This window comes from Hakea prostrata, chromosome 9 (genome assembly GCF_041222555.1).
Source record: "Hakea prostrata isolate BN-2017 chromosome 9, UWA_Hpros_2, whole genome shotgun sequence".
Classification (NCBI taxonomy): Eukaryota; Viridiplantae; Streptophyta; class Magnoliopsida; order Proteales; family Proteaceae; genus Hakea; species Hakea prostrata.
Window position 1 is genome coordinate 12,451,172 of NC_142608.1, and position 27,675 is coordinate 12,478,846.

At 38.2% G+C, this 27,675-nt stretch overlaps 1 protein-coding gene across 2 annotated transcripts; it reads right to left on the bottom strand.

The window, feature by feature from the left end:
• Positions 1–11,877: 11,877 nt before the first annotated feature.
• Positions 11,878–14,300, bottom strand: LOC149004685 (pentatricopeptide repeat-containing protein At2g20710, mitochondrial-like). 2 transcript variants are annotated; one of them, XM_089136064.1, is made up of 2 exons: positions 13,969–14,300; positions 11,878–13,238 (listed from the first exon to the last, which is right to left on the bottom strand). In XM_089136064.1, the coding sequence occupies exons 1-2, from the start codon at positions 14,248–14,250 to the stop codon at positions 12,024–12,026; spliced, it is 1,497 nt and encodes a 498-aa protein (XP_088992190.1). In that variant the 5' UTR covers positions 14,251–14,300; the 3' UTR covers positions 11,878–12,023. The 2 variants fall into 2 exon arrangements, with proteins under 2 accessions (XP_088992190.1, XP_088992191.1); XM_089136065.1 differs by having other exon boundaries at positions 11,879–13,250; positions 13,969–14,041.
• Between the last annotated feature and the right edge of the window lie 13,375 nt (positions 14,301–27,675).

Consider the following 27,675-nt stretch of genomic DNA (forward strand, 5'->3'; position numbering starts at 1 on the left):
GTATTTATAACTGATCGAAGTATGAGTTCGAATGGTAATCAGAATTGGAAACTTGAATTTCGAATGGTGATGGGAATTGGAAACCTGCTTTTCATCATCTCTCGAACATTCACGCGCGACCCATAACGGTCATATTTTAAACCAACTCTTTCAATTTCTCGCGGACTCAATTTGAATTCTTTTCGGTTTATTCATTAGATTCCATTTCAAGGGATTGAGTTTCAACTAGAATCTTTGCGTGGGCCGTCGATTCCGAATCTGTGAGAAGTTTTTCATATTAGCTGGTGGGTCCCATCCTCAATGGATCGAACTCCTGCTTTCTATATTTTAAACGTTAGAAACACGATTCTTTCGTATCTTAACTGAAAAATCCAAATAATATATTACTTTTCTTTATAGAATTGTGTCTCATTGGCCAACGTGACTAAAGTGGCATCCGTTTTCTACATTTTGAACTTGTTTTCTATATTAAAATAAATGAAACTTAAATTTTGGTAATTTTTGTGCTAGAGAGTAATTATCACTCGCATGCCCAAGTGGATCTACATGAAGACTAAAATCATAAAATCACTTCATAATATTAAGCTTATCCTAATCAGTCATTTCAGAAGTTTTATTAAACATCCAGCATACTGGTGGGATTTTTCATTTTATATGCTGGTAGTGTTGTCATTTTACTTTTCTTAAATCTACCCCTTCATTTCACAGGAAAAAAAAATTACATTTAAAGACCAAGATGTCATTTAAGGAAATTGCTTTAGTAAATGCGCAAGACTGTCAAGCCGAAATTTTTTTGCTTGACAGTCCTGCGCATTAAATGCACAGCACAGAAACATGGTCCATTATTTAAATACCAAAATGTTATAACATTTTTTTTTTATTTCTTTTTTTCAACTTACTTAGGTCTTGAACAAGAGTTCTTTTCTTTAATTTACTTAGATCTTGAATAAAGGTATGAAATACTAATAAGTTTGGACATAGGTACAAAATACCAATAATTTGATACTTGAGTAAAATTTCTACTTAAATAGTTAAATATACTACCAATTAAAGAAAAGAAATAAAGATTTACAAAAATATTTTGATCATAAAAATGATTTAGATCTTTAATTGATTTTTTTTTCCCTCCCTCCTCCCAATACCACCTAGAACCAATACAAAATGTCATTTTCTTTGGATTAAAAATGAGTTAGAACAAACTCCAAATCCAAATGAAAATTTCTCTAAATATTACAAAACCATCTAGGGTCTCAACAAAATAATTAAAGTAAAATTAAAAAGACAATTGGTTTGAGATCCTTAGGGCCTGTTTGGTTACATGATTCTAGTCTCTAGAGATTTGAAATCTCTAAATTCATGAATGCGAGATTTATACCCATTTGGTTGTGAAAATCTCTAGATTCATGAAATCTAGAGATTCATCTTTTTACACTAAAAATGTGAATCTGTAGATTTATGGGTATGTGGTGAAATTCAGAGATTTCATCTCTATTATAAAAATGCTAAACATTTGCACTTTCTCAAAAATCACAGATAAATCCACAGATTTCATTCAACATATTCAGTTAATTTTATAAAGTATAACTCCACAGATTTGAAATCTCAAATCTCTAGATATTTCAAATCTTCAGACTCATGTAACCAAACATGCCCTTAAGGATTGAGTCGGTTTGGTATGGCAATGGTGAATATATAACCAAACAAATAACACAAGTTCGGTTTTGGTTGAAGCATATTAAAACCTGTTAAGGTGCAAATGTACTCAGCCTTTAGATCTTCGGTCCTTTAAAATGCAAATAATAACAAACAAATCGTACAAAGTTTCTACCAGAAATGGAACACAGGAGAAGATCATTTAGCTTTGTCTTGAGCTCAGGATATTCTTTGTTTTCTCATCCTCATTTATCCCATCAGCCTCCATGCTCTTTAGAAGGCCATCTACTTCTTTTCCTTCTCCGAGATATGCCTTGAGCAATGCATGGTACATCTCTCTGTCACTGGGGACTATGGTCTTTAACAATTCGACGAAAGTTTCGACATCTTCTACCTTGCCCGCATCACCAAGCCAATCCAATATACTAGTGACCAGCTTAGGCTTTGGTCTCCATCCTTCATTTCCAACATATCTCGACAAAGCCTTCTTCATGCACTCTGTGGCCTTCAACATCTCCTCCTTATTGATGTATCCTCTGCTGCCAATATTGCCCAAGAGTTTGGTTTTGGAGATTTCCCACTCTTAATTGTGTCTTCAAGCAATGCCTTAGCCTCTTCAACCAACCCTTTCTCACAGTATGCAAGTAGGAGAGTGTTTGGCACTCGAGAATCATAACTGTTACCACGTGATTCCCAATCCTTCAGCAAAGATCTGGCTTCTTCCATCTCCCCAAGCTTTGCCAGCGCACCGAGCATGACAATGTAATCTTTGTTAAGAAGATTCTTCTTACAGGCAGTCTTTTTGAGCTCCCAAAATTTCAGAACTTCGATTGTTGCTCATTTGATTTTTCATGTTTCTAGGGTTATTTTGGGTCATTTGCACTCTCTTTTGTGGATTTCATTGGACTTTGGAGATTGTTATTGCCTTTGACAGGTGAAGAAAATACATTATCATATCTCATGTAATTATTAGTGTTGTTTAAATCTTTATTTACATTGATATTTTATATCTATTATGATTGCGTGTGACTTTGTAAGAATGGAAGGTAATGTGGTGTCATTTTTATTTATTATTCAAATTACTTGAATGATGATTTTGAAATGATGTGTATGTGTGGATTGGATGGTAGAACACTCTCTACCTACACTTATACATTGACTAGGGTCGTAAGTTCGCCCATTACCCTGGTGACCTTACATTCACTTAGACCTAAGTACATGGTCATTAAGTGTCTAAATGTGTTGCCTAGTGAAACCTTGAGTATTACTACTCTTTTGGCAGGGGTATTGAAGTCAAGTAACTTATGATGGCGGTGGTTGGGTCTTGTGAGCATTAAGCAGGTCTATTGTCATCATCAGATGGTAGAGTTGCATATGTTAGGGTTGGGCTCATGGGGAATCCAAAAGACCGCTTGAGTGTCGTGAGGAGACATGAAAGGCATCCGCCCCAACATATGTGGATGACCATAGGGTTAAGGAATGGAGTCCAACAGATGCCTCCCATTGAGGATGTCATTCCTAGGTGAAGAAGGATATTGGACCAAAAGGGCACTAGGCATAAGGAAAGATATCTGGACCACATGTAGTATGAGACTTTATGACTTTGCATTGGCCAAGGGTTATCCTTGACACGCACCAATTCTCAGACTAATGGTGATGTGAGAGAGTGGTGACCTAATCCCCAGCCAAGGTTTGATGTGAGTCGACCCAATTACAGCGTAGAACCTAATAGACGTCTCTTGTTGAGGGAGAGTGACAAGACTACCTAGAGGAGGCTAGTGTATAACTTAATGTGTGTCCACTATTGTCACATCCACCCAGCCGGTACCCTATCTGGCATACCTGGGAATGTAATCCACAGTCCAAGGATCAAGCATCGAGGGACCATGCCTCCCACATACGCTATAACACAATCATGAACAATAATAATCAAGGTAAAAGCAATAAAAAATAGATATCATGAATAAGATAAGATCAACTAATCAAAGTGCGGAAATAAATAATACCACGTGTATAAGTGCAATCATGAGAATGAGAAAATGAGTAAAAATCACTCTCTCAAGGCAGTGGAAAAGTAGTAAATATCGAGTTAAGTTACAACCCTATGTTTAAAGAGTAACTCAAGAAAGTTAATTACATATCCCAAATGTTTAACAATAATCCAGGGAAATGGGGCACTAAGCAAGAGTTTCTTCTATCTTAATGATTGTCTCCTCATAGGTGTGGACGAAGAAAGCCCAGCACGACCGCTCCCTCACCATAGTGGGGCTAACCTTGGTACGTAGAGTAATCCTCTTCGGCACCATAACTCTGATCTTCACCGTAGCTACCACCCGGAGGGTAGTATGAGGAATCAAAGTCCGTCTCGTAGAGTGTGCCATCAGAGTCTTCAATACCTGCGGAAAAATCTAACAACATTTGCACAAAAGGAATGAGTTCAAAAGAACTCAGCAAGGCAGTTATTCCATAACTTAAAATCATACAAATACAGATCATAACATAATGCAATGTGATATGAGACATATGATGCAAATATGATTCTAACTCTATGGATGCTAGTCTCTATGGTAAACATGCTTTAAGCCATAGCACCATACTTCTTTAGGTAAGTCTCAATCAGTCAGCACCGGGGGGAATTGGGTCCTACATCCCTCTCAGACAAATCCATGGTTGGGGTTTCGGTCACCACTCTCTCACATCACCATTTGGTCTAAGTATTGGCGCATGTCAAGGTAAAGCCTAGCCCAATGCAAGTCATCTACTCAGTCGTATCAAGTCAGATTTGGATACTTCCATTCCTCCCATCCGGGATCCTTTCCGGTATCCTTCACACTAGAGTCACGGATATTACCCACCGGACTCACCAACCCTATTGGTCATCCACAAATAGTAGACGGGAAGCACTCACGTCCTCTCACGGATATGACTCACCGATCTTCGAGCGCCGGTGAGCCCAAGTCTAGCTATTTGCAACCCTACCAATAAATGGCCCATTTCGGGTATTCGTAGCATGGTTTATGTCCTCTCCCGGGTTGGTTACCGGTCTTGAGCGCCCATCAAACCATACACTACCACGGGTCTTTCGGTCTCAATGCCCTTCCGATTCGAGTCTGACACGACAAGGACAATCCTAGCCATACAACTAGACAATCCTATGTATGTCATCCAATAACCCGGGAAAGTGTCGATAGGCACCTTCGGAGAACATCCCATACTATTCCCTCCGATGCGCAAGGACAGAAATGTCAATAGGACATTCCCCAATCCCAAGTTATACCTAAGCAATCACATATCCAAGTCCATCATATCTCATACATTTGATACATCATCATGATAAAAGTTAAATTATGACATCGAATTGATCCATCATGAATACAAGTAACAAGAATAATAAATCATTATGACAAAAGTATATGAATCGCAATACTACTGTTCTAAAACATGTATAGCAGTCCTATAATAATCAAAAGCAATTAAGAGATTATGTTCACTAAGTATAATCACCAAGGCATAAGTTTATAACATATGTGTTTATGGAGATAACCATCCTTACCTTAGGTTGAGTTGATGACGAATCAAGAATTACCAAGGAATGATCCAAAAGTAGTGTTAAGACCCTAAACAAACATAAATAAGAGGTTAGAGAAGAAATCAGGAAGATCGGATGTCGAACGGATCAAAACTGGCTGAGGTTGCTGTCAGCAACAAGTTTGGTCGATGGTATGGGTTTTGGGGATTTTGGTTCGAAATTGGTCTTCCGGGGTTTGGATCAATTCGGAACTTGGAGGGATGCTTAAGAACAGTATGAGAACACTACAAATCAAGGAATTAACATAATCCAATGGTCTAAATAGATAGCCTCAAATTGAGTTACTAAGTTCAAGAGACAAGCATCATAGCATGGATTGAAATTGATTGCATTGACATTGAAAATGCATGCATTAGCTAAGGGAACTTATAGGAATTTGATTATGATCATAAGCTAGTGATAAACATGTACAACACACTATATATCTCAGTTTTGTACAAGAAGGCATGATGTTAAGAAGAAAATCAAAGAATGTATTTTGAAATGAGGGCATAGCATTAATAGACAAGTAGGGGATCATAGGTTAAGCAAGAGTAGACACTTGGAGTGATGGTTGCAAGGTTGCAAGGTTGCAGCACCATCTCCAAGGTCTCAACAGCAAAAGAGGGATAGAAAATGATAGAAAAGAATAGAATAGAGAGTGGGAGTGATGAATCATACCTTGTAGTTATTGATGGAGACAAGGAACAATGATTAACAAAGAGTTTTGGTGGGATCTTCTTCACAAATGCCTAAGAGGTGCTTTGGGAAGCTCTCCCCACGTTCAGGAGTGATAATGATTGGAATAGGGCTCAAAACACGAGGCTAGTATAAATAGAATAGGGAATATTTCAGGGAAACTTTGGTCGATGGTCCTTGGTCGATGGCATCGACCAAAGAGGATCGACCAAACTGGAATTCAACAGAAAATCAGATTTTGTTCAGCAACTTCGGACAAGGACTTGGAGGGCTATACAGGGTCAAATTGAATTGGGTTTTCTTCTACAATTCAATCAAGAAGTCTAGTTTCGGAGAATACCTTCGGATTGTGCACGGGAGTCCATTAGGTACTTCAACTAAATCACTTTTCTCCGATGCGCAGATTTTCACTAAACACCGACAATGTACTCAAGTAAGGGGTATCATCGTCAATGTCCATGGGCTTGGTCTCCGACTCATAATTATAAATCAAAAGGGTCCACAAGTCTCTTCTACCACTGCTTCGGGTTGTCGGACCTAAAAACAACAGTGGATCCGGGTTAGGGTCAGGGTTAGGATAGGGCTGGATTTTACAACTATAATGATTCCACTGTTAGAGTTAAGAGTATAATCGCATACATATTCATTCACTCATCTCATTACATACCATGCACGGATTGCTTATGGAAATGTGTGATGGATGCACGATATATGGTCATGTTGACCTCACTAAGTTCTATTGAACTCATTCTTTTTATGTATATGATTTTTAGATCTCACCACATGCTATGAGGACTCCATTTAAATGGAGAATTCACCGCAGACAGAATGCTATGAGGGACCCACTAGCGAGGAGATGGAATCGCATGGAGATTCATGTCCATGCTCGGATTGCTCCTACGGAGCCAACTACTTTTGAGACTATAGAGATCACTTGTGACATAGTAGTTGCCTTTGTGACTATGTGCTATATCTTTCTCATCCAGCCAATAGATGACAGCCCTACTTAGCATTTTGAGCCCCTCGAGAAAGTAGACTTCCACTGTTAAACAATCCTTTCTTAAACTATGATATTTTGATTTGACTGAACTAACTTGGAACTATGATTTTGAACTTAAATTATGGATAACTGAATCTTAATACTTGTCACTTTAATATTTTCTTTTCTTTTCTTTGATTATATTATATTGTATGGTGTTATGGATTTGGCCATGAACCTAGATCTTGTAGTATATCGCCCCCACGAGTATTGGGGTATGAACGGATCCGGCTAGGTGGGGTTTGACAATTAATGCTTACTCTAATGATAGGTGTCACAACCAACAACAAAACCATGGACTGCAATCTTCATTCCTACCCAATACACAGACCCAACTAATCTTTTATAAGTGCGAAGGAACCCCAAATGTCCATCAAAAGGACTAAAGTGAAATTCAGCTAACAACACCATAATCAATTGGAAATTTTTTGGAATGACCAATCTGTCCTTATAAAACAACATCCCATTCTTCAACTCATAATGAGAAAACTCTTGAGATCTGTGAAGTTGAGCCTAAATCATAACCCAATAGCAATCTGAAGTCGTACTTCTGTCTCCAACCCTTCACATTCTTGCCAAGCAACTGTTGGCCAGAAGGAAAGAACAATCCCCCCTTCTCCTTGGCATAATAGGGCATCCGCAGCCTTATCTCACTTCCCGGTCTATACACCATCTCAAAGTTGTGACTTAGCGATTCCAGCACACATTTCTGTTGATCTCCAACCAATATCTTCTGATCTACTAGGTATTTTAAGTTTTGTTGGTCCATCCTCACCTTGAAATGGCTTCCTAGCAAATAATGACCACTTTTGGATTGTGAGGAAAATCGCCATGAGTTCCTTCACATACACAAATTTGGTTTGGGCACGAGGAGATAGAGCTTGAGTCTAAAATGCATTCAAATGACCCTCTTACATCAACACAACCCCAAACCTACTCTGAAAGCATCAGTTTCAACCACAAAGTCTTTGGAGAAATCAGGAATGGGTAAAACGTTACATTTGTCATGGCGGTTTTCAGCATCTCCAAAGCTCTATTGGCTACATCATCCCAATGGAACTTGTCCTCCTTTTACAAACTTGTGAGTGATGCTACAATCTTACCATTGCCCTTCACAATATAGTACCCTGTGAGCCCTAAGAGACCCCTCAATGCTTTGATGTTTTTCAGCGGAGGCCATTCAATCATGTACCGGATCTTTTGCAGGTCAACTGCCACCTCCATCTCCTGAAATCACATGACCTAAATACTCCAATTTGGTTACTGCAAAGAGAAAATTCTTTCAGTTCACCACCAAACAATGCCGAGATATCAAGGTGAAGGTAGTCTAGAGATGATTCAAATGCTCTTCCATGGACTTGCTAAATACCAAGATGTCATAGAAAAAACACTAATATGAATTTTCGCAAATGGTCCCGAAATCCCACATTTATAAGAGCCTGAAAAGTCGTTGGAGCATTAAGGAGTCCAAACAACAATACCAAGAACTCGTAATGCCCCTTGTGAGTGAGGAAAGCATTATTTCCACATCTTTAGCTGCAACTCTGATTTGATGATAAACCAATTTCAAATCAACATTGCTAAACACCACATATTTAGTCGCAACTCGATTTGATGATAAACTGATTTCAAATCAAGCTTGCTAAACACCCTTGCTCCTCCCAATTCATCTAGTAACTCATCGATTGCTGGTATGGGAAATTTGTCCAATATTGTCAATTTGTTGAGTGCCCGATAGTCCACACAAAACCACCACTGACCATCTTTCTTCCTGACCAACAACACTAGGCTTAAGTAAGGGCTTATACTTTGTTGTATCAAATATGTTGCCAACATTTCTCCCACCAAACGGTCCACTTCATTTTTCTCAGAATGGGGGTTACAATATGGTCTAATATTGGGTGGATGCTCCCCTTTACCAAGCGAATTTTGTGGTCATGAGCTCTCTAGGGTGGCAATCCCACTGGTTCAGCAAATAGGCTCTCATGCTTTGACAAAAGTTCTTGCGCTTTTTTATTCTCCTCATTATTCTTTCTAGGTGCACCCTCTGCTGCCATCAATTTCAAACAGTACCCTTCAGCCATGGATTGCACATTCTTTCATAACTCTATTAAAGAGATCTCAAGCCTAAGTAGAGCAGGGTCCCCATTAATGTCATGGGTTTTCTTTCCCACTAAAACTTCATAGTTTGGAGTCTCTAGTTGCTGTGAATATCCCCTAGCATTGACAACCATTCTACCCCCAAAATAATGACCATGCTGTAAAGATTGAAGGGAAGCAAACTCGATACAAAAGTGATCTCACCTAACGCGACCATTATATCTTAACAGATTCCCTGCCCTTCGACATTTTCTCAATCGCCCAAAGTGACCTAAAATTTTCCCCCTATGTTGATAGCCTTAAAGCTTCAACCAACTTCTGTGAGATGAAATTATGGGTGGCTCCACAATCTATTAAAATCACCACTGAAACACCCACGATGTCACCTCTTAGTTTTAGTATTTGAGGAGAGTCCAAACCTACCAGAGAGATGTGCAAGATTTCTACTCCTTCTAGCGATTCTGCTCCCACAAGTGGATCGGCATTTTCCTCCTATTTTCGGTGTCTGGTTTCATCTTTGTCCTCGTATAGCAATAGCACCCTTAGTTCCTTGTATGGACCTTTGATGGGACTTAGAATAGGGTGCATCGCAACGAAAAACAAGGCACCTTGCCCGTCTTCTCTTCTTTTCTTCAGGTGTAAGCCATCTAGAACATTAGTTTCTGCCATTAGAGGTCGTCGGAGTTTAAGAAGATGTTGGAGTGATTGCGCTGCTGGTGGTGTTTGAATTTGGTTCAATCAATTGGGTGTCGTAGGGTTTGCCATGGTTGTACACTTGTACTGGTTGTTCTAGTTGCTAGGTTGGACTACGAGCCAATAGGGTTGGGTGAACCGAAGGTCAAATAATGTTGAAGCCCACTTGTGTTTACTACCACGGGTTTGGCATAATGGGTTGACCCCAATTTCCCTAGGCCCAATTCCTTGCCTCTACTAGATTCATTACTTGGGTTAACCCATCAGGTGCAAACAACTAAATATCACCATGTAACTCTTTTGTTAACCCCGATAGAAAAGCCCCATGAAGCTAAGCTTCGTCTCGAGCACCGACCACTGCAACCAAGGTTTTGAACTTCTCTCTATAATCGGCAATAAAGCCGATTATTTTCTGTGATCAGTGCCTCCTGAGGGCTTTTTGACTAAGGTGATCCAAATCTTCGTGTCATCGCTTCCTTTAGCCCTCTACGTGAATTTTGTAATTCCTGAACTCTCAACCAACCAATTGTTGCTCCATTGAAACACAAGGTGGCTGCTTTGACAATCTCATCACCGTCGAGTGCATACAACTCAAAATATGTCTCGACCTTAGCAATCCACCAAGGGATCCTCTCCCGTGAAGATCGGCATCTCCAAAGGCAAAAATCCCGCCACCTCTCCAAATCTCCAACTTGCCGATTATCCTCCTGGTAAACTCATGGTCCAGTACAATACTTCCAACCCGAGGATTAACATTTCCTAGAGCATTTTCCACCGAGACTTTTGGCGATTGGGGATCCACATCAACCGATTTCCCCCGCTAGAGGTATGTACGCATTTCATTACAAAATTCCAAATTAGCTTGTGCTTCTTTCCCCATGTTCTGAGCCAGGCCACTCACTTTGTCCCTGCAATTCCTTTACCATCAATTCCAAATCATCAACTCTTCATTCCATCTTGCTCTTGACCATTCCCCGGGATTGGTTTGGGGCTCTGATACCACCTTGTTAAGACCCCAGTTAACAACACACTAATAGAAGTTCGAAGATCAGGTTAGGAGAATTTATCTGTTGCCTTCAATTTGGGTAGCTCTCCCCTAAATTTGTAGTAGTAGAAACTTCTGTTCTTCTTTTTTTTTTTTCTCCTATTCCCAGAGCCAAGCTCTCTCTACCTTTACTCACCAATTTCTTACTTTCATTCCCCTCCCTCCAATTCTTATTCCAAAACCCAAAACCTAACTTCCACTTTACACGTAGGCCATAATGTTGTCCCTTTCCACATAGGCATAGGTGATTCAGCCCTTTCCATGTTCATGTGCACTTAGGGGATGATCCACTGTGGCCCCTATGTGTATATACACCTTTGACAATTGGGGCTTCTCACAGCATCTTTGGTAACAAACCAGAAGAGAGTAAAAAAAAAAAAAAACTCACATATTTGGAGAAAACAGAAAGAAAACAAAATTCTCACTAAGGACAATAAACATTCCTGAGATAATGAAACAAGACTCTGAGATATTAATTTCCTAAATAACTTTTGTCCTTTGATGTGAACTACATGCTAACAAAGTACTAAGAGGCACTTAGATTTGTAATTTTTTTATTTGACAAACTTAATTAATTTCATTAAGATACAGAGCAACAAATATATGTACAGTAACCCAGACAAGCATAACCATATGAGAAGCAAAAACTACAAGAAGAATGGAACAAAGACCCAGATACAATGAAATAACTAACCAGCAAGACCCCGACTTAGCTTAATAAGACATTACCACTTGAACTAAGAGGTCCATCTTTTCTAACCAGAGGGAAGTATCTCTATGTGACCCCTTCGTCAGAAGAGAGCCATTCAATACTTGTGCTTAATTCAACAGTGAATGAATCACAGTAACCAAGAAACACCTGAATTATAGAGGAAACCAAATCAATCTTGAACAACTTTCATAACAGAAATGAATGTCTAAGAATAGAAGGAAAACAAATAAAATAAATTAAAATAAAAAAAGAAAGAAGCAAAAACCAAAACCACTAAATCCAGCAGTCAATGCAGATAAGCAGTTTTGCACGCACTGCACTGTCCATATGAACAGCAACTTGCCCTCCCTCCCTTCTCATTGGTCTCCTTCATGCTTCAATTTACATCTTTCTAACAATTTGTAAATTCTATCAAAGGTCAAGTGGTGGCAGTCGAAGTGGTGGCATCATAACCATTGGTCAATATTGAGCTCTAAGATACCTTACGTCATACATCAGCTGCAACTTTGCAACATCATTTTGGGGATTCTCTGCCTTCATTATCTCCAAAAGATCCCTTTATGATCAGATGAAGTTTGTCGGATTCCAGTTGTCCATCTTCAACATATTTCTGCAACTCATCACAAACATTGGAGGGTAAGGTACCTTGGGTCCTAAGTAACCCAATGAAATCCTCTGCCCCTTTTGTATTTCCTTGTGCTTTCAAATATTCCAGGCAAGCAACCAATGTGGAACAATTTGGCTTCCACCCTGGTTTACTTGCCATGATTGCCTTTTCCATTGTCTCCAATGCTTTTGGCATCTGATTATCCAGAAGATAGCCAGTTGCCAAACAGTCCCATGTACTTGGGTGAGGTTTCTTCTCCTTCTCCGTCGCCTTATTTATAAAGTCTTCGGCCTTCCCCCAAAGACATCTCTTGCAGTATGCAGCCAGTAACAAGTTTGGAACACGGAAATCATTCACAGTACCACTAGATTCCCACTCTGCTATGATCTTCTCGGCACCTTCAATGTCATCCAACTTCAGCAGTGAATCAATCATGGACAAGAATGTTGAGTTATAGACCTTTTCTGATGTTTTATGTTGATTCCATATTCGATACACTTCATCCTTCTTTCCTATTTTAGCGTACAGAGTGAGGAAGAAATTAACTGCAGGCCTACGTTTTTTACCAGTTACCACTTCCTCTGATTTCTTCAGCATTTTCAATGCCTTGTCTATAAACCCAGCTTTTATGTACCCATTTGCAGCAATACCATAAGCATTCCAATCCATAGTTACCTTAGGATCTGCTTCCATCCTCTCTAGAATTTTCTCCATTCCTTCAATGTCATGAGTGGCTACAAATGAACCTAGCAAGATGCTGATCGTGTACTTGTCTGGAAGGATGCCCTTTTGTTCCATTTCTTGAAACAGGAAATTTAGCTTTTCCTGCTGTCTCAATTGATGGTATAGATTCATCAATACATTGTAAGATGTTGAAGACATTGCAAACCCCAACTCCCTCATATTCTGCATGTGAGCCTCTGCTTTCTCCACGGATTTATGATATGTGTAGCAGTTCAGAAGAGCACCATATGTTGAGGAGATTCTTAAATGTTTTGGAATGTTATTAAAATACTCTTCCGCTTTTTCTACGCCATGAACTCTTGCAATCAAATCCAGCCTAACAGCAATGTCAGATGTTGATAGGTCCAAGTACCTACGATCGCTCATCCACTGAGACACCTAAAAGATGAGCTAGAAACAACGTTAGGTGATATAAAGATTTCAGGGAATTCTTAGTATTTATTATTATCATAACTGAGTGAATTAAGCATATAAAAGTAGCTGCAAGATGATCTTTTACCACATATCTTTCGTTGACATTGAATACTTATGAGTAACGGAACAAAATGGTATGTCCAACCAGAAACTACCAAGGAATTAATCAGGGAATGTGGAGTCAATACAAGTTTGGCTGCAAAATTCTGTATTAAGAAAGAATAAAATGTTCTCCTACAATCTGAAGGGGAAATAAATGTGAAAACCTACATCGTGAAGCAGCTGAGGAGCTAATACTTAATAATTTCAATAATTAACTTGTCTTCTACCTGAAAAGTGGGTTGCTGCAGAAAGGAAAAGAGGGGTGCTTCAGCCACAAAGCCATGCATGTTAACCTGAAGCATTATTATGGTGACTGCCTCCATATGCATAGCCAATAATACATATGGGTAATAATGTTCATCGTGGGTTTTATTCCATCAGGCTGGTTTTAAATTTTCAGGGTAAAAGAAGACATGACTGATTAGTTCCATGCTGAAATCCAAATAAATATTTAATACAGAGAAGACAATGCTAGAACTGATCAGAGATTGTGCCCATTGCAAAACAAACCCTAAAGCTGGACTTGATTGAGTGAAAAAATGGGGGGAAAATACAGAAAATAACTATGGAAACAAGAAGCAGAAAGTAGTACCTGGAGAGCATGGTTGTATCGTCTGTATTCTCTCAGGCTCTTAATCATCGATTGAAGTTCTCTTTTGCTGACAGCTTCTCCTTCTTCAATCCATTGATCGAGAAATGGAACTATCGAAGCATTAAAATCTCCCACTCCCACCGGAGAAATCCTCTTGAACAGCCTTACGGCTGAAGTAGACCTTGAAGTATAGGGATTAAGGGTTTCTGTTGAGTAGAACAGGATCCTAAAAGCTCTGGACGGCGAGTGAAACTTGTACATTCTTGAGCAAACACGATTCATCTGACCTTCCAACGGGGGGAAGGGTTCGGGGCCAGAACGAGAGACAGGGATTTTGTAGCGTTGCAGACAAGGTTTAAAGTATCCTACGATACCATGCGATACTAACCGATACGTATCCATATTTGACCCAACCAATACGATACATCTCGATACGTCTCTCCATTGAATTACACTAAAATACATTAGCTACAGCGATACAATACTCGATACAGGAAGATACATCTCTTAAAATCACATGACCGATACGATACTCGATACCGATACTTTAAACCTTGGTTGCAGAGGACAAATGAGGAGAAGACGTTGATTTTAGTGTCCAAGGGCTTAAGCTTTAAATGGACTCTTGCACCGGCCCATTACCTGTTGGGCTAGGCCTTGGAGCTTGGGCTCAACATCTACCCCCATATAGATAACGGCGGAAATTAGATTTTGGTTATTTTTGTGCTAGAGCTTAATTATCACTCGCATGCACAAGTGGTTCTATATGAAGACTAAAATCATAACATCACTTCATACTATTAAGCTTATTCTAATCGGCCATTTCGTTTTGTTTTAGGGGTATCTAAATCCGTCCGATTACTAATTGAATGCAGATGGTAATACCACTTTCCTACCACTTATTATTTGTCCAATAAAATTATCCAATTAAGTTACTTATTTGTATTTATTTTTCTTATATTTATAAATTTTTTACTTGAGATATGTGATTATTTTTCTGAATTTTCTACTAAAATAACTACCAAAATTACTAAATTCGTAAATTTCATACTTAGCCCTCACAAATAAAATGATAAAAATGTCAACAAGTAGTAGAAAACTTGTATTCAATCTGTATTCATACCTATTTAGAATAATCTACTTAAGAAAACTGCTATCCGACCATCATCCGAATTCAACTTTGTCTGAAAACCGATAGGATATTTATCCAAATTCATCCGAATATAATAAGACGTAGATATGGTATTATCACTATTTGATTTGAATCCAATCTGTTTACATCCCTACATGTAAAGGAACATAGCCATTCCCTCCAGCTCGAAATTAAGAGGGTTGTCCAAGCTAGGTGAGCAAGTTAAACACCTGAATCACAATTCTTCATTAATTAAAACCCAATATTGTATTAAGCAAATCACATTTACATCTCCTAGTGTTTGCAAACAACTATGTTTATACCCTTATAACTTATTTTATTATGTTTACATCCTTTATGTTAGGATTATATAACTTTAAGCATACCTCTGCTATTAGAATAACAAGGTTAAATGATGAGTAAGCGTACTATAATTTGAAAATTTTCCAATATCATTCTTCTTTAAAAAAATAAAAATAAATAAAAGACTGAAACCACTGCAGCTATGCTTTGAGTCAAGTTCTAAAGTTCCATATTTTTCATGTAGAAGATGCTCACAATCACGGAATCACCTAAGCTATTGATTTTAATTTTTTATTATTAAAATTCTTAAATCTTGTACCTAAAAAAAACATTTTTCCAAGGATTTTTCTAAAAAGCCGATTCAGCCTATAAATTAATCGACTTTTTATGTATAATTTTGTCTCTTTTTCATTTTTTCTAAAACTTACATTAAGAATCACTACGGGTAAATATAAATGTTTATATTTAAAAGAGTTTTTACACGGTGTTAGGAATAACGGATGCACAACTACGAACAAAGAAGAATCAAAGCAAAACATAGAAGAGAGATTTAACGTGGTTCAGTAAAATCCTGTCTACGTCCACCAGAGAAAAAAGAAGTTTCACTATTTTAGAAAACCTCACACCCACAAAATATTACCCTTTGCTTCTTTTTTTTTTTTTTTCTCTCTCTATTTTCTCTCTAATATAGGGAAACCTAAAACACTAAACTAATATAATAATAATTTTAACTCAGTACTAATAATTGACTCAAACCCTGTTTCAATTACAAATACAATTAAAACTATAATTACATGGACCCACATAATACAAGACACCCAAACCCAACAATCTCCACCTTGGCTTGAATTCTGCAAACCACCTTGAAGAAAAAACCGTTGATGATGTCTCTCTGCAATCCTCGTTTCTGTGTATTCACCACACCTTACCGCATGGCCAACATCCCCTCCAGGGATGCTTTTGTTACCGCCATCACTAAACTAGTACGGCACACATCCCCCACCCCACCTGGGGTGTCCTGGTCAGCTCATCACCACTATACGACGTGACGTGGCTCCATCTCTCCTTTTGTCACAGCCGGCTCTGAGAGATCACTGCTATTCACCAAATCCAATGCAAAGTCACTCGCTTCTTTCCAGATTTGCTCTTGTTTTGCGCTTGAACAACCTGCAAATTATATCTACCTATACCCCTTACCAAAGTGTCAACTGGAGCTCCACATGTTTCAACACTCTCTTCAAGCATGTACAACTTACTAACCATCTTTCCCCGCATCACAACCATGGATCCCTTGAAACCTTGAGAACTCCACCTTCAAATGACCATCTAAAACCTTTAAATCTAGAGTACTCAATGAAATCAGATTCTTCCTTAGATCTAGCATACGTCTAACCCCAGTCAAAGTTCGCGCAATCCCATCAAACATGCAAATTCGCATAGTCTCAACTTCGACAACCCTGCTTTCCACATTATTTACCATCTTAACAGTACCACATTCACATGCATGATATGTAGCAAATTGATTCCTGATTAAACACATGTGAAAAGAACACCCGGAGTCTAAAATCCAAACTGAAGTATCCAAACCTGAGGATGAAGTCAGAAAGACATCATCTCCTCCATCATCGCTCCATAAGACAACAATAGATGATTTATCACTCTCCTCGTCTTTCCTTTTCCTATCCTCCTTACGCCTTGGACAATCTTTCTTTATATGACCTTCCTCTTTGCAATAGTAACAAGCTACTTTGCGACCAACAGACTTTGAGCGACCCATTGACTTGCTAGACCCCTCCATTCTCTCATTTGATCTTCCTTTGCTATGACCACCCCTTACAACCAAGGCACTACTTTCATCTAACTCCCTATCACCGCTATTTTTCCGCTGTGTTTCATTCATTAGCAATGCAGTAATAACATTGTCAAGTTTCAAAGTGTCTTTACCAAAAAGTAATGTGGTCACAATGTGATCAAATGACTGAGACAATGATGCCAACAAGAGTAATTCTTTGTCTTCCTCCTTGATCTCCTCATCAAGAGCCAACAACTCCGTCAAAATCCTGTTGAACTCATCCAGGTGCTTGTCAAAATTTGCTCCCTCTGACAATCAAAGGCCATATAACTGTTTCTTTAAAAATAATCGATTTGTCAACGACTTGTACTTGTACCTACTCTCCATTTTTGCCCAGACTTCCTCTGGATCCGCCAGCCCGATGACTTCATGAAGAAAATTATCCGCAAGATACAACTAGATTATACTATTTGCTAGATCCCTCAATTCTTGCCAATTGTGTTCTTTCATCGCCTCTGGCTTTTCTGATTTTTTTCTGAGAGCCTTAACAGTCCCTTCCGGCGTAAGGATGTTCTTCACCCGTTGTTGCCATAAGGTGAAATCGTTATGACCATTATAAAGTTCTATGGAAAAATTAGAACTCTTCAACACCATCTGATTTGTGCCTTTCATACCCGTCAACAACCCAAAAGACCTGTTCGTTAATCTCCGTACAAACTCACAAAATCAATATCAACGGAGCAACATCTCCTCGATCCGTCACTTCCACTGAATCCGGAACTCCCAAAAACTTTAAGAACACTTAACTCCGTACAAAATACATTCACACAAAATAATGTGGAAACAACTTGTATGATACTAATTCGATAATAAAAAACAAAAAAAAAATTCTTCTCCTTTTTTCGTCTTTTTCCTCTTACATTCCACTCTCCACGTTCCACCTCTCAACAGTTTTCAACTTTTTTTTTTCTTTTTTCAAAGCAATGTCATTGCATAAAAAGAAGATTAAAAAAAAACTTGAAGCTCCTTTTCTTCCTCACGGTCAACACTTTCCTTGACCACTCAACCTTTTTTTCTTTTAACCAATGATCTTAAACAAGATTGTCTTTTTTTTTCTTTCACCGATCCAATTCGATCAAAGCACAAGAAAAAAAATTCACGATTCTAGTCGTACCTTCTATCAATCCGTCAAACCCTTCCCTATTCTCTTGGCACCTATCCTCTCCTTTCTGGATCTTCGCACATCTCTGGTAATGATCCACCGAACCTTGCTCTGATACCACTTGTTAGGGATAACGGATGCACAACTACGAACAGAGAAGAACCAAAGCAAAACACACAAGAGAGATTTAACGTGGTTCAACAAAACCCTGCCTACGTCCACTAGAGAGAAAAAGAAGTTTCACTATTTCAGAAAACCTCACACCCACAAAGTGTTACATTTTGCTTTCTTCTTCTTCTTCTTCTTCTTTCTTTACTTTTTTTTTTTTTACTTTATTTTTGGACCAAACCTTTTCTTTTTGGCCACCAATCCCAATATAATTACAATTTTAACCCAGTACTAGTAATTGACCTAAACCCTATTTCAATTGCAAATACAACTAAAACTATAATTACATGGATCCATAAAATACAAGACACCCAAACCCAACACACGGGACCCATTATTATTGGGGGTGAAACTAGTGACCAATAAGGGTGTCAATTGGTATGGTTTCAGTAATTTGGTATGGTTTTAGTACGATGCAACTTTGAATCCTGAAAACCAGAATAATATCGTACCAAATTTACACGTACGGTACGGTTTCGGTATTAAATCGGGGCGGGAAAATGGTTTAAACATGGTATCTAGAGCGGTACAATTTTAAGACGAACGAACCCATGCCACTTTTGTTATTAGTTCATTAAGATCCTAATAAAATTGCGATCAAACAATCGATAGAATCTGATATTAACGAGACAAAACAAGTAAATCTAATTAACAAAGACAAAGAAAATAAATCTAATTACCAGAAACTTAGAAATGTAAATCTCTTCAAGCTTCGACAGAAGCATGAAAAGAAGAATGATCACGTAGACAAATTCTTCCCTTTTTTTTCCTTAAGATTATATCAGTAAGCAACAAAACAAACTATACCATGTTAATTTAATAATAATTATAAGATAGAATCATCCAAATCCATGCTCAGGATCTTAATTTTAGACGGGTTCTTAGGGCAAAAATAGAATAGACATTTATGAGCAGGGAAGAGTAGTTTTTAGGATGTTTTCAAGGTAGGGTAAAGGTAAAGTGTTTCAATTGTAAAATTACATTTATATCCCTTAATTTGGTATAGTACCAATTCAGTACGGTTTCGGTACATACCGACGGTATGAATACCTGAAACCGGAACCGTACTGGAGAAATTCGATTTCGGTACATACCGTATCGAGTTTTGAATAGTGTGGTTCGGTACGGTTAAATGGTTTCGGTACGCAATTGACACCCTTAGTGACCACCCACTATTATGTTGTCAATTACATGGCACCCACTTGAAAAATTACAAGTTACCCACAATTAAGTTTTGCTATTAAATAGTGAGTAAAATTATCTAAATGCCCTTACCTTTATTAAAAGTTCAAATTACCTGAATGTCCTCTTGGTAATAAAAATACCCAAATACCCTTAGGTAGGTGAAGGTATTCTCCTTTCGCTCATCTTCTTCTTATCCCTCCCAGAAACTGCCCACCATTGCCACCGGAAACCACCTCACCCCTCCCCCTTGCAAGAATTCACCCACCGGAGATCTGACAAAAATGGCTACCCCATAAAACTAAAACTAAAATGCAGGAAGAATCAACATCTTCTCGACTTTCTCCTCCTCTTTCACAATCCAATCACAGAAACACCCCCAATTTTGATGCTTTAATCACTGTTGCCTATAAGTTTTCTCTCTCTTGACTCTCACGTCTCAGCTCTCTTCCACTCCCTGCTTCTTCTTGATCTTCTCTGAATTGAATAATTATTTCTCCTCCGCCTTTTTTTATTTAGGAAAACCATTAAATTTACTAGTTTTCTTATACTTCTTCTAATTTATTTATTTTTAGCTTTTTTAGGATTTTTATAAATCTTTTAAGTGTAGGTTTGGTAATGGGCCAAGGAACAGTTTTCGGCATTCTTTCGTTCTTAGAACGCCAAAGAACACAAAAAAGTGTTTGGTAAAATGGGTTGTTCTTTCGTTTTCAGAAAACGTATTGGTTCAATTTTCTTGTTTTAGAAGATTTTTGCAAAACAACTTTAACTTGTTTCGTCGTTCTCAAAAACAAAAACAAGTCAAAGAGGGAAACAATCAATCCAAACTTCATTCACATGCAACTTCTAACTCTTTCCCGCCTTCATAAGATTTTTTTTTTAAGTCTCCATCACCTCAATTGTTCGCAACACAAATTTTAACAAACAGTTAAAATTGTACTCAAACCACCGTTTTGTAATAAAAATGCTAGAAAACGATTTTTGCAAAAAATGTAGTTCTCAGAAAAGATTGTTACCAAATGTCAAATTGAATGATTAATTATTTCCTTATGCATCTGCTGTGGGAAGCTTGATGTATGCGATGATTTGAATTCATCCAGACATAGCATTTGCAGTTCGCATGATCAGTCATTTTCAAAGTAATATTGGGAGAATGCATTGGGTTGGTCTGCATGGATAATGAAATATCTTAAGCGAACAAAAGGCTTTAGATTGGCTTGTCATTCTGATAAGCTTGGCCTCATTGGATATTTAGATTTTGATTAACGAGGGTGTGTAGATAGCAAAAAATCTACTTTTGGCTATGTGTACACTTTGGGTGGTGTTGCTATTGCTTGGAAAAGTAAGAAACAATAATGTGTTGTTTAGTTGACAATGGAAAAAAAATATATTGTTTTAAATGCAGCTACCAAAGAAGATATTTATCTTTGGAAGTTTTTGTCAAAATTATTGATAGTGGATTGTGTAAAGAAACCTATTCCACTTTTGTGTGACAATATTCTGCAATTGCCATCACTAAAGATCCAAAGTGTCATTCTCAGGCCAAGCATATAGAAGGTCAATATCATTATATTCGTGATGTGATTGTAAAGCAAGAGGTTGTTGTTTAGAGAGTGCCATCTAAGTCAAACTTGGCTGATGTCTTCACAAAAGGTTTGTCTTTTGGTATATTTGAAAAACATATAATGGATTTGGGATTGTGCTAGGCCAAGTGGGAGACTGTAGGAATTGTGTCGTCCAATACATGTCATTATATTACTTACACATTCATATTGGACATTTGAAAGATTATTTTGGTTATATGTGGCATTTATTATTTATGGTGATTTATGTGGTTATTTGGTCCATTGGATTGTTTGGACTAGTTTTATGGATGATCATCCAGTTTGAACCACTTTGTAGTCCTCGGCTTGATCACGCCCATCATAATGTATTATTGCGTAAATATACATTGTTGGACTATGATGGGTTTGAGGGTACAAGTTGAAATTGCTCAGACTATAGGAGATAAGAAGTTTAGTCTCTCTATGGTTAGTACATTTTGATTCTGTGGAGTTCATCCATGTCAAAAAAATTTGTATGTTAAGTGTTGATCTTAGTAACCAGTGCTCCACTGCAAGTGACTTGGCAATTACGAAAGTGTATGCGTACCTACAGAGTGCCTTTTGAAAAGATTTATCGATAAAGTGGTTTTGCAAATTTGTTTTTATATATTAGTAAAAACTATCTATTTTCTTCTTCTTTTTACAAAACCAATCTTGTTTTGTTTTATATGATGGCAGTTCTGTATTTTTGTTCCCTAATTCTTTTAGGGCTTTTTAGTAATTGTCAAGTTAAGCTTTAAAGGCATTCTGAATATGTGCATTAGGGGGCTAGCATCTCACTTAGGGTGGACTTTATGACTGGTCATGTCCACTCTAGAGATATAAATATATCAAGGTCACACAGGCAAAGGAATCTTGATCTTTTAGAAGCTCAAAATACCAAGTGAAGGTATACCAATCTAGTTGGGGTGAGCACCCTCATTGCTTGTGAGATCCTTGGCATCATACATAGTTCATATTGTGGTGATCATCTTCAAGTTTTATTCTTCGCGTTGATTTGCTTCATTGGTGCAAGATCTTCTTTCTTTTTCTATATCAATTCTACAAGGTTGGAATATATCTTCAAAGAGGTATGTTAATTCTATTGTGATTTTATCAAATTGTAATTTAATCTTTTATAGATTAAATAATCTTGATTCTATGTTCTATCTAGTTTTTCTAATAATTCCAAGGACAATAGAGAAGCGATTTTATCAGAGACAAGCGAGGGAAGTAAGAGTTGTTGCGATAAAGCTTGATTTGAGTGATTTAGGGGCTGTGATCAACGCTTCTCTGCAGCTACAGTGGGATGTCTTTGGTCGGATTGATGCCGTAATCAAACACCATTGGCGTTAGAGGGGGGACAGTGGTCGCTGACACGGAGAGGGGTGAGGTGGTTTCCAACAATGGTGGACAATTTTTGGCAAGGGGTAAGAAGAATACGGGTGAAGGGAGAATACCTTCACCCATCTAAAGGTATTTGGATAATTTTACTATCCAGAAAGTATTTGGGTAGTTTTACTATCCATAGGATATTTTGAATTTTAAATTTTAAATAAGTTAAATAAGGGTAATGAGCATTTATATAATTTTACCTAACAGTTAACAACAAAACTTAATTATGGATAACTCGTAATTTTTCAAGTGGGTGCCATATAATTTATAGCATAATAATTGGTGTTACTAGTTTCACCCCAATAGTAGTGGATGCCTTATAATCACCCATGCTTTTGATTATTTTTTAAAAAATTTACATTACAACTTTTATGCTAATGTATATTTAAATCACCCATAAACATGATGACGTTTGTAATAGACTAAGTTTCAGGGATGTAATCATAATTGTTTGCAAACAAAGGGGTGTAAATATATTTGCTCAATTATAGTACTTGTTATTTATATAATTGTGTAATTATATAAAATTTAATTAAAGGGGTGCAAGTTTGGCCCTGTCGGCCCTTACCTGTCCTGAGCCGATTAGGGATTGGGCTCAAGATTTTGGCCCTAACTAGGGTCAAGGGCAAGCCTGTGATTACTCTTTAGCCTGCCAAGCCCATCCCTTCTCTGATCTTGATCCTGATTTTGGCCCTGATCCTAACCCAGATTTTGGCATTGATCCTTACCCTACTTTTGGCCCCAATCTTGAGGTTAATTGTCCTTAATCTTGACCCTAATCCCATCCTTAATTTTTACCCTGATTTTAATATTAACATTGATATAAGTCTTGATTTTGACCTTGAGTAATTTTGATCATATTAGACTACGAGCTCGCTTTTTATATTATTTTTTAGGGTAATTTTTATTTGGATCCCCTGAGGTTCGACCTAAGTCATTTTTAGTTCCCAAAAATATTGACATCTTTCATTTGCCTCTAATTTGGTATCTCAACAAAACTTATCAATGACAGATAATTATGTTTCTGACTAAAATACCATTTTTATTTTTACTATTACCATTGATTTACTTGTTAACAAGGTTTTGAATAGGATTTTTTTTTTTGGGTTGAATAGGGATAGTAATTTATCGAACAATTGTGAATGAAAACATACTTAGTCAAGGATAGGGCTAATAAGGGCTAGGGACAGGGCCAAGTATAGAGCCAATCAGGGCTAGGGACAAGGCCAATTATAGAGCCAATCAGGGCTAGGGACAAGGCCAATTATAGAGCCAATCAAGGCCAATTAGGGCCAATCAAGGCAAGATAGCGTCAGGGCCAACTCGTCCCTACCCGGCCCAATCAGGGACAATTAGGGTGGGAATGGGCTTGGCTTGGCCCTGTAGGGTTTAGGGTCGGATAATTATCCTCCTGAATTAGGGTCAAGGTGGTAATGAGCTTAGATTAGAATACATAGGCCAAGTTGCAGCCCTAATTGAATAATTCAATAATCCGCAGGTTCCATCTGCCAAGGTGACTAAAGTGGCATTCGTTTATCTAGTTGTTCTATGAATTCCTTCATTCTGCTTAATTAGAAACGAGGTTTCCACATACACAAATGATCCTATAGGAAGACTAAAATTCAGTAAATTCACTTCAAAATTTTAATTATTGCCAATGATATTTACAGGCTTAAAGCAAATTTTGAGGCACATATTTTTCTATATGTTACACGAGCTGCTTACTTTACAGCAAACTCTTCAGCTAGGTTAGCCCTTTTGGTGAAGCTGCCAATGGATTGGCAGTTAACCAACCCTTGGCTAATGCAATTATGTAATGTAGATGCTTTGGTTTGTAACAACTCTTTTGATCTAACAGCTCTACCAAAAAAAATTTCAGTGAGATCACTATATATTATTAAGCTTACTCTAATCACTCATGTCATGGATTTTGAAACTCTCGCGGAAGGAAGTACAAATAACAGTTCCGATGACCTGAGCCAGCTTATTGGCGACATCAAATAAAACCCAAGGGACACTAGGACTATAGATTTGTACCCATAATGTTAACTTCCAGTCCTGCGTCATTAGAATTTGGTCTAGAAGTTGAAAACAAGCCTTCTTCTGCTGTTAGATTCTTATATTTATAACTAGTGTTGTTCTAATAAGTTGTTATTCCACACTATATTGAAGAATTACATAAAGCACTTCCCTTGAACAAAAAAAATTCATTCTTGAGGATCATGTGTCACACCCCACCTGCCGGTATCGCTCCCGTCCGACAACCCTTGGATGCTATCCGTCACAGGATCCACGATTGACCATCAATAATAATAAATGCAAGCAATAATAATCAAGAACAAGAGTAAATTCAAATAATTCAAATGAAAGGTATTACAAGAGTCCAAATACTCCAAATGATGAATCCAAATCAAAGCAAAAGAAATAAAATAATATGTTCCAAAAAAATTTGATCGAGTCCAGCAGAAGCAAAAGTTAAAACTAATTCAATTTGATTCTTTTAGATCTCTCGAGGGCATTGGTATTTTTTCGAATTTAGAAAGGTAGGGAGCTATCCAACTTTCCTCCAAAGACTTCTCAAAATGTCAAGCTATCTGCCTCCTTCTGCCATCAATGGGTGCTATAAGCGCACTCCATGCATCCGTAGGTAGCTTCACGACATACATCTCTGTTTCCCATTGACGCCTCCAAGACTTCTTCACAGGATTCGCTCCAGTCATACGGAACTTCTCCCGATCCGTACCCATCTAAATATAATGCACATACAAAAAAGAATGGTTCGCGACTTAAGGAAAACACTCTCCATCTATCGCTGTATCGGGGTAGCCATATATAAAGAATGGTTGCAATATATGATGCACTAGATCTACTTGCAGTCTCTTGCGGCTGCTTGTTACCCGCCCTCCCCGGTTCTGTCCTCTCCCCTGGCGTCCTCCGTTGGGTCCCGGGCGGGCTTCGGTCTCATCCCTGGCTGGGTTTGGTCCCTTCTCTCCCCGACCTTGGCTGGGTCCTGTCGGGTTTCTTCCTGCGGTCTTGTGCTTCTGTGTCCGTCTTCCCTTGGCCCCCCTCGGTTCATATCTTCTCTACCTGGTGGCCCTCGCGGCTTGTTGTTGGCTCCTTCCCTCCCTTGGTCTCCGCTTTGTTGGGGTGGTGCTCTCTGCCCCTCCTCCCGGCGCTCCTTGGTGTCCATGGCCCACCTAACATTGTCCCTACCAATGAATAATCCGTGGCCACTTTCTCCGCGGTTGGCTCCTTGGTGGGGAGTCACTCCCATTTCGGGGTCATTCGGCTTCTCCCGCTATCAGGGTAGTAGCTGTGTGGGTACCTAACCATGCTCTGCTCCTGTTGTCATCCGCACCTGTGTGTTGGGCTCTGTAGTGTCTCATACCACAACCTCTGATATCCCAAGCAATGGATACCATCCACCATAGTTACAACACATCATAACTCATCATTACATAATCAGTCATTCAACATCATAAAGTAATTGAAATACATTTAAACATTATTTACAGTAATATTTCCAATCATGAATCATTGAATCATACTAATACAGCAAGTTAAAAGAATAATGATGCATGTAGATAGTCAAACAGTTTATCATAGATCATATCATTGCATATATATATAAGAGTGTGTCATTACCTGTAAAAATAACTGTAATTGCAATCGAACCTCTCAATTAGAAAGTCCAAAGAACCTTAGAGATAACATAAAATAGGGTTGTAGAAATACATTAATGATAGGGGTCAAAACAAAGCATCAACTGGACTGATTTGGTTTCGTGGAACCAGCCAGTTTATTGAGGCAGTTGGTTGGCCAAGCGACCGCCCTAAGCGACCTCCACTATTCCAGACTACTTCGAAGTTCGAAATTCCGACTTTTGATCTCTCAATTTTAATCCAATTTTGGGATGATCTAAATCCGAATTTTGTCCTTAAGGAGCCAACAACACAAGCACAAACCAAAACCCTAGAATTCTAATGATTCAATATTCCCATCATCTCCTTCAATCAGATCTATCCTTTATTCGGATGCAAGGAGCCGTTTTTCAGACATGATCTAATCAATATCACTGATGGGGAATAAAATTATCACAAAAAACTTACCAACACATCAAGGGGAATGGATCCACACCATTCAAAGAGATGAGGAAGGAATATAGAGAGTGTGAGATTGACTTACCTCTAATTGATATGCTAAATTGATGAATGATTGGATCTTCTTCACCAATCACGCTTCTCTCTCCTTCCAACACGTGTTCTCTACCTCCTAACGGTCATTAGCTGCAATCTTGAATATACTAATGAGTAAAAAGGTCAAGATTGGCTATATATAGAAGACTGGGGCAAAATAGGGTTTAAAATCCCGCAAGCAAACATGGCGGTCGCTTAGGGTGGTTGATTGGTCATACAACCGCCTTAAGCAAACCACCCCTAGTACTTTTCAGTACTTGGGTGCTTTACTCAAGGGGTTGATCCCAACTCAAACCTAACCCTAACCAACATGTGGGGTGTTCTTACCTTGATTCCGGACATCTTCAATCACACCTTGACTTCGACTGGTGATCCACTTTCTCAGTCCATCAGGGTTTTTATAGGTTATTCTTTGGATTCCCAGCAAGGTAGGTTCTTCATCGATGGAATCCAAATCCATGGGCTTAGGTTATGAATCATGGACTTCAGTCTGGATACTCCATAACTTATTCTGACTAGACCTTCGGGTACTCGGACCTGCAATACGAATCCAAGGTTAGAATTACGGGGACTGTTACATCATGAAATTCATCACTATAGATCTTCTTTGTTCTTTAAAATCGAAAGGACAAGAGCAACTATATCTTTTCACATTAGGGTGTTTATCTAGTATATATACAAGGTTTAAAACCTTAGACTGAACCACAATCCTAGAAAATGGAATTCATAATAAGTTTAAAAAAATTCCCAAAACTATGATAATTACGATTATTCGATTCAAAGATCTTACAGAT

Bases quoted from the DNA above. Each gene is read 5' to 3' on its own strand.
- LOC149004685 (XM_089136064.1), bottom strand. From the start codon at position 14,250: ATGAATCGTGTTTGCTCAAGAATGTACAAGTTTCACTCGCCGTCCAGA. The intron at 13,239-13,968 runs GTACTACTTTCT...CTCATCTTTTAG, and splicing joins GATACAACCATGCTCTCCAG to GTGTCTCAGTGGATGAGCGA.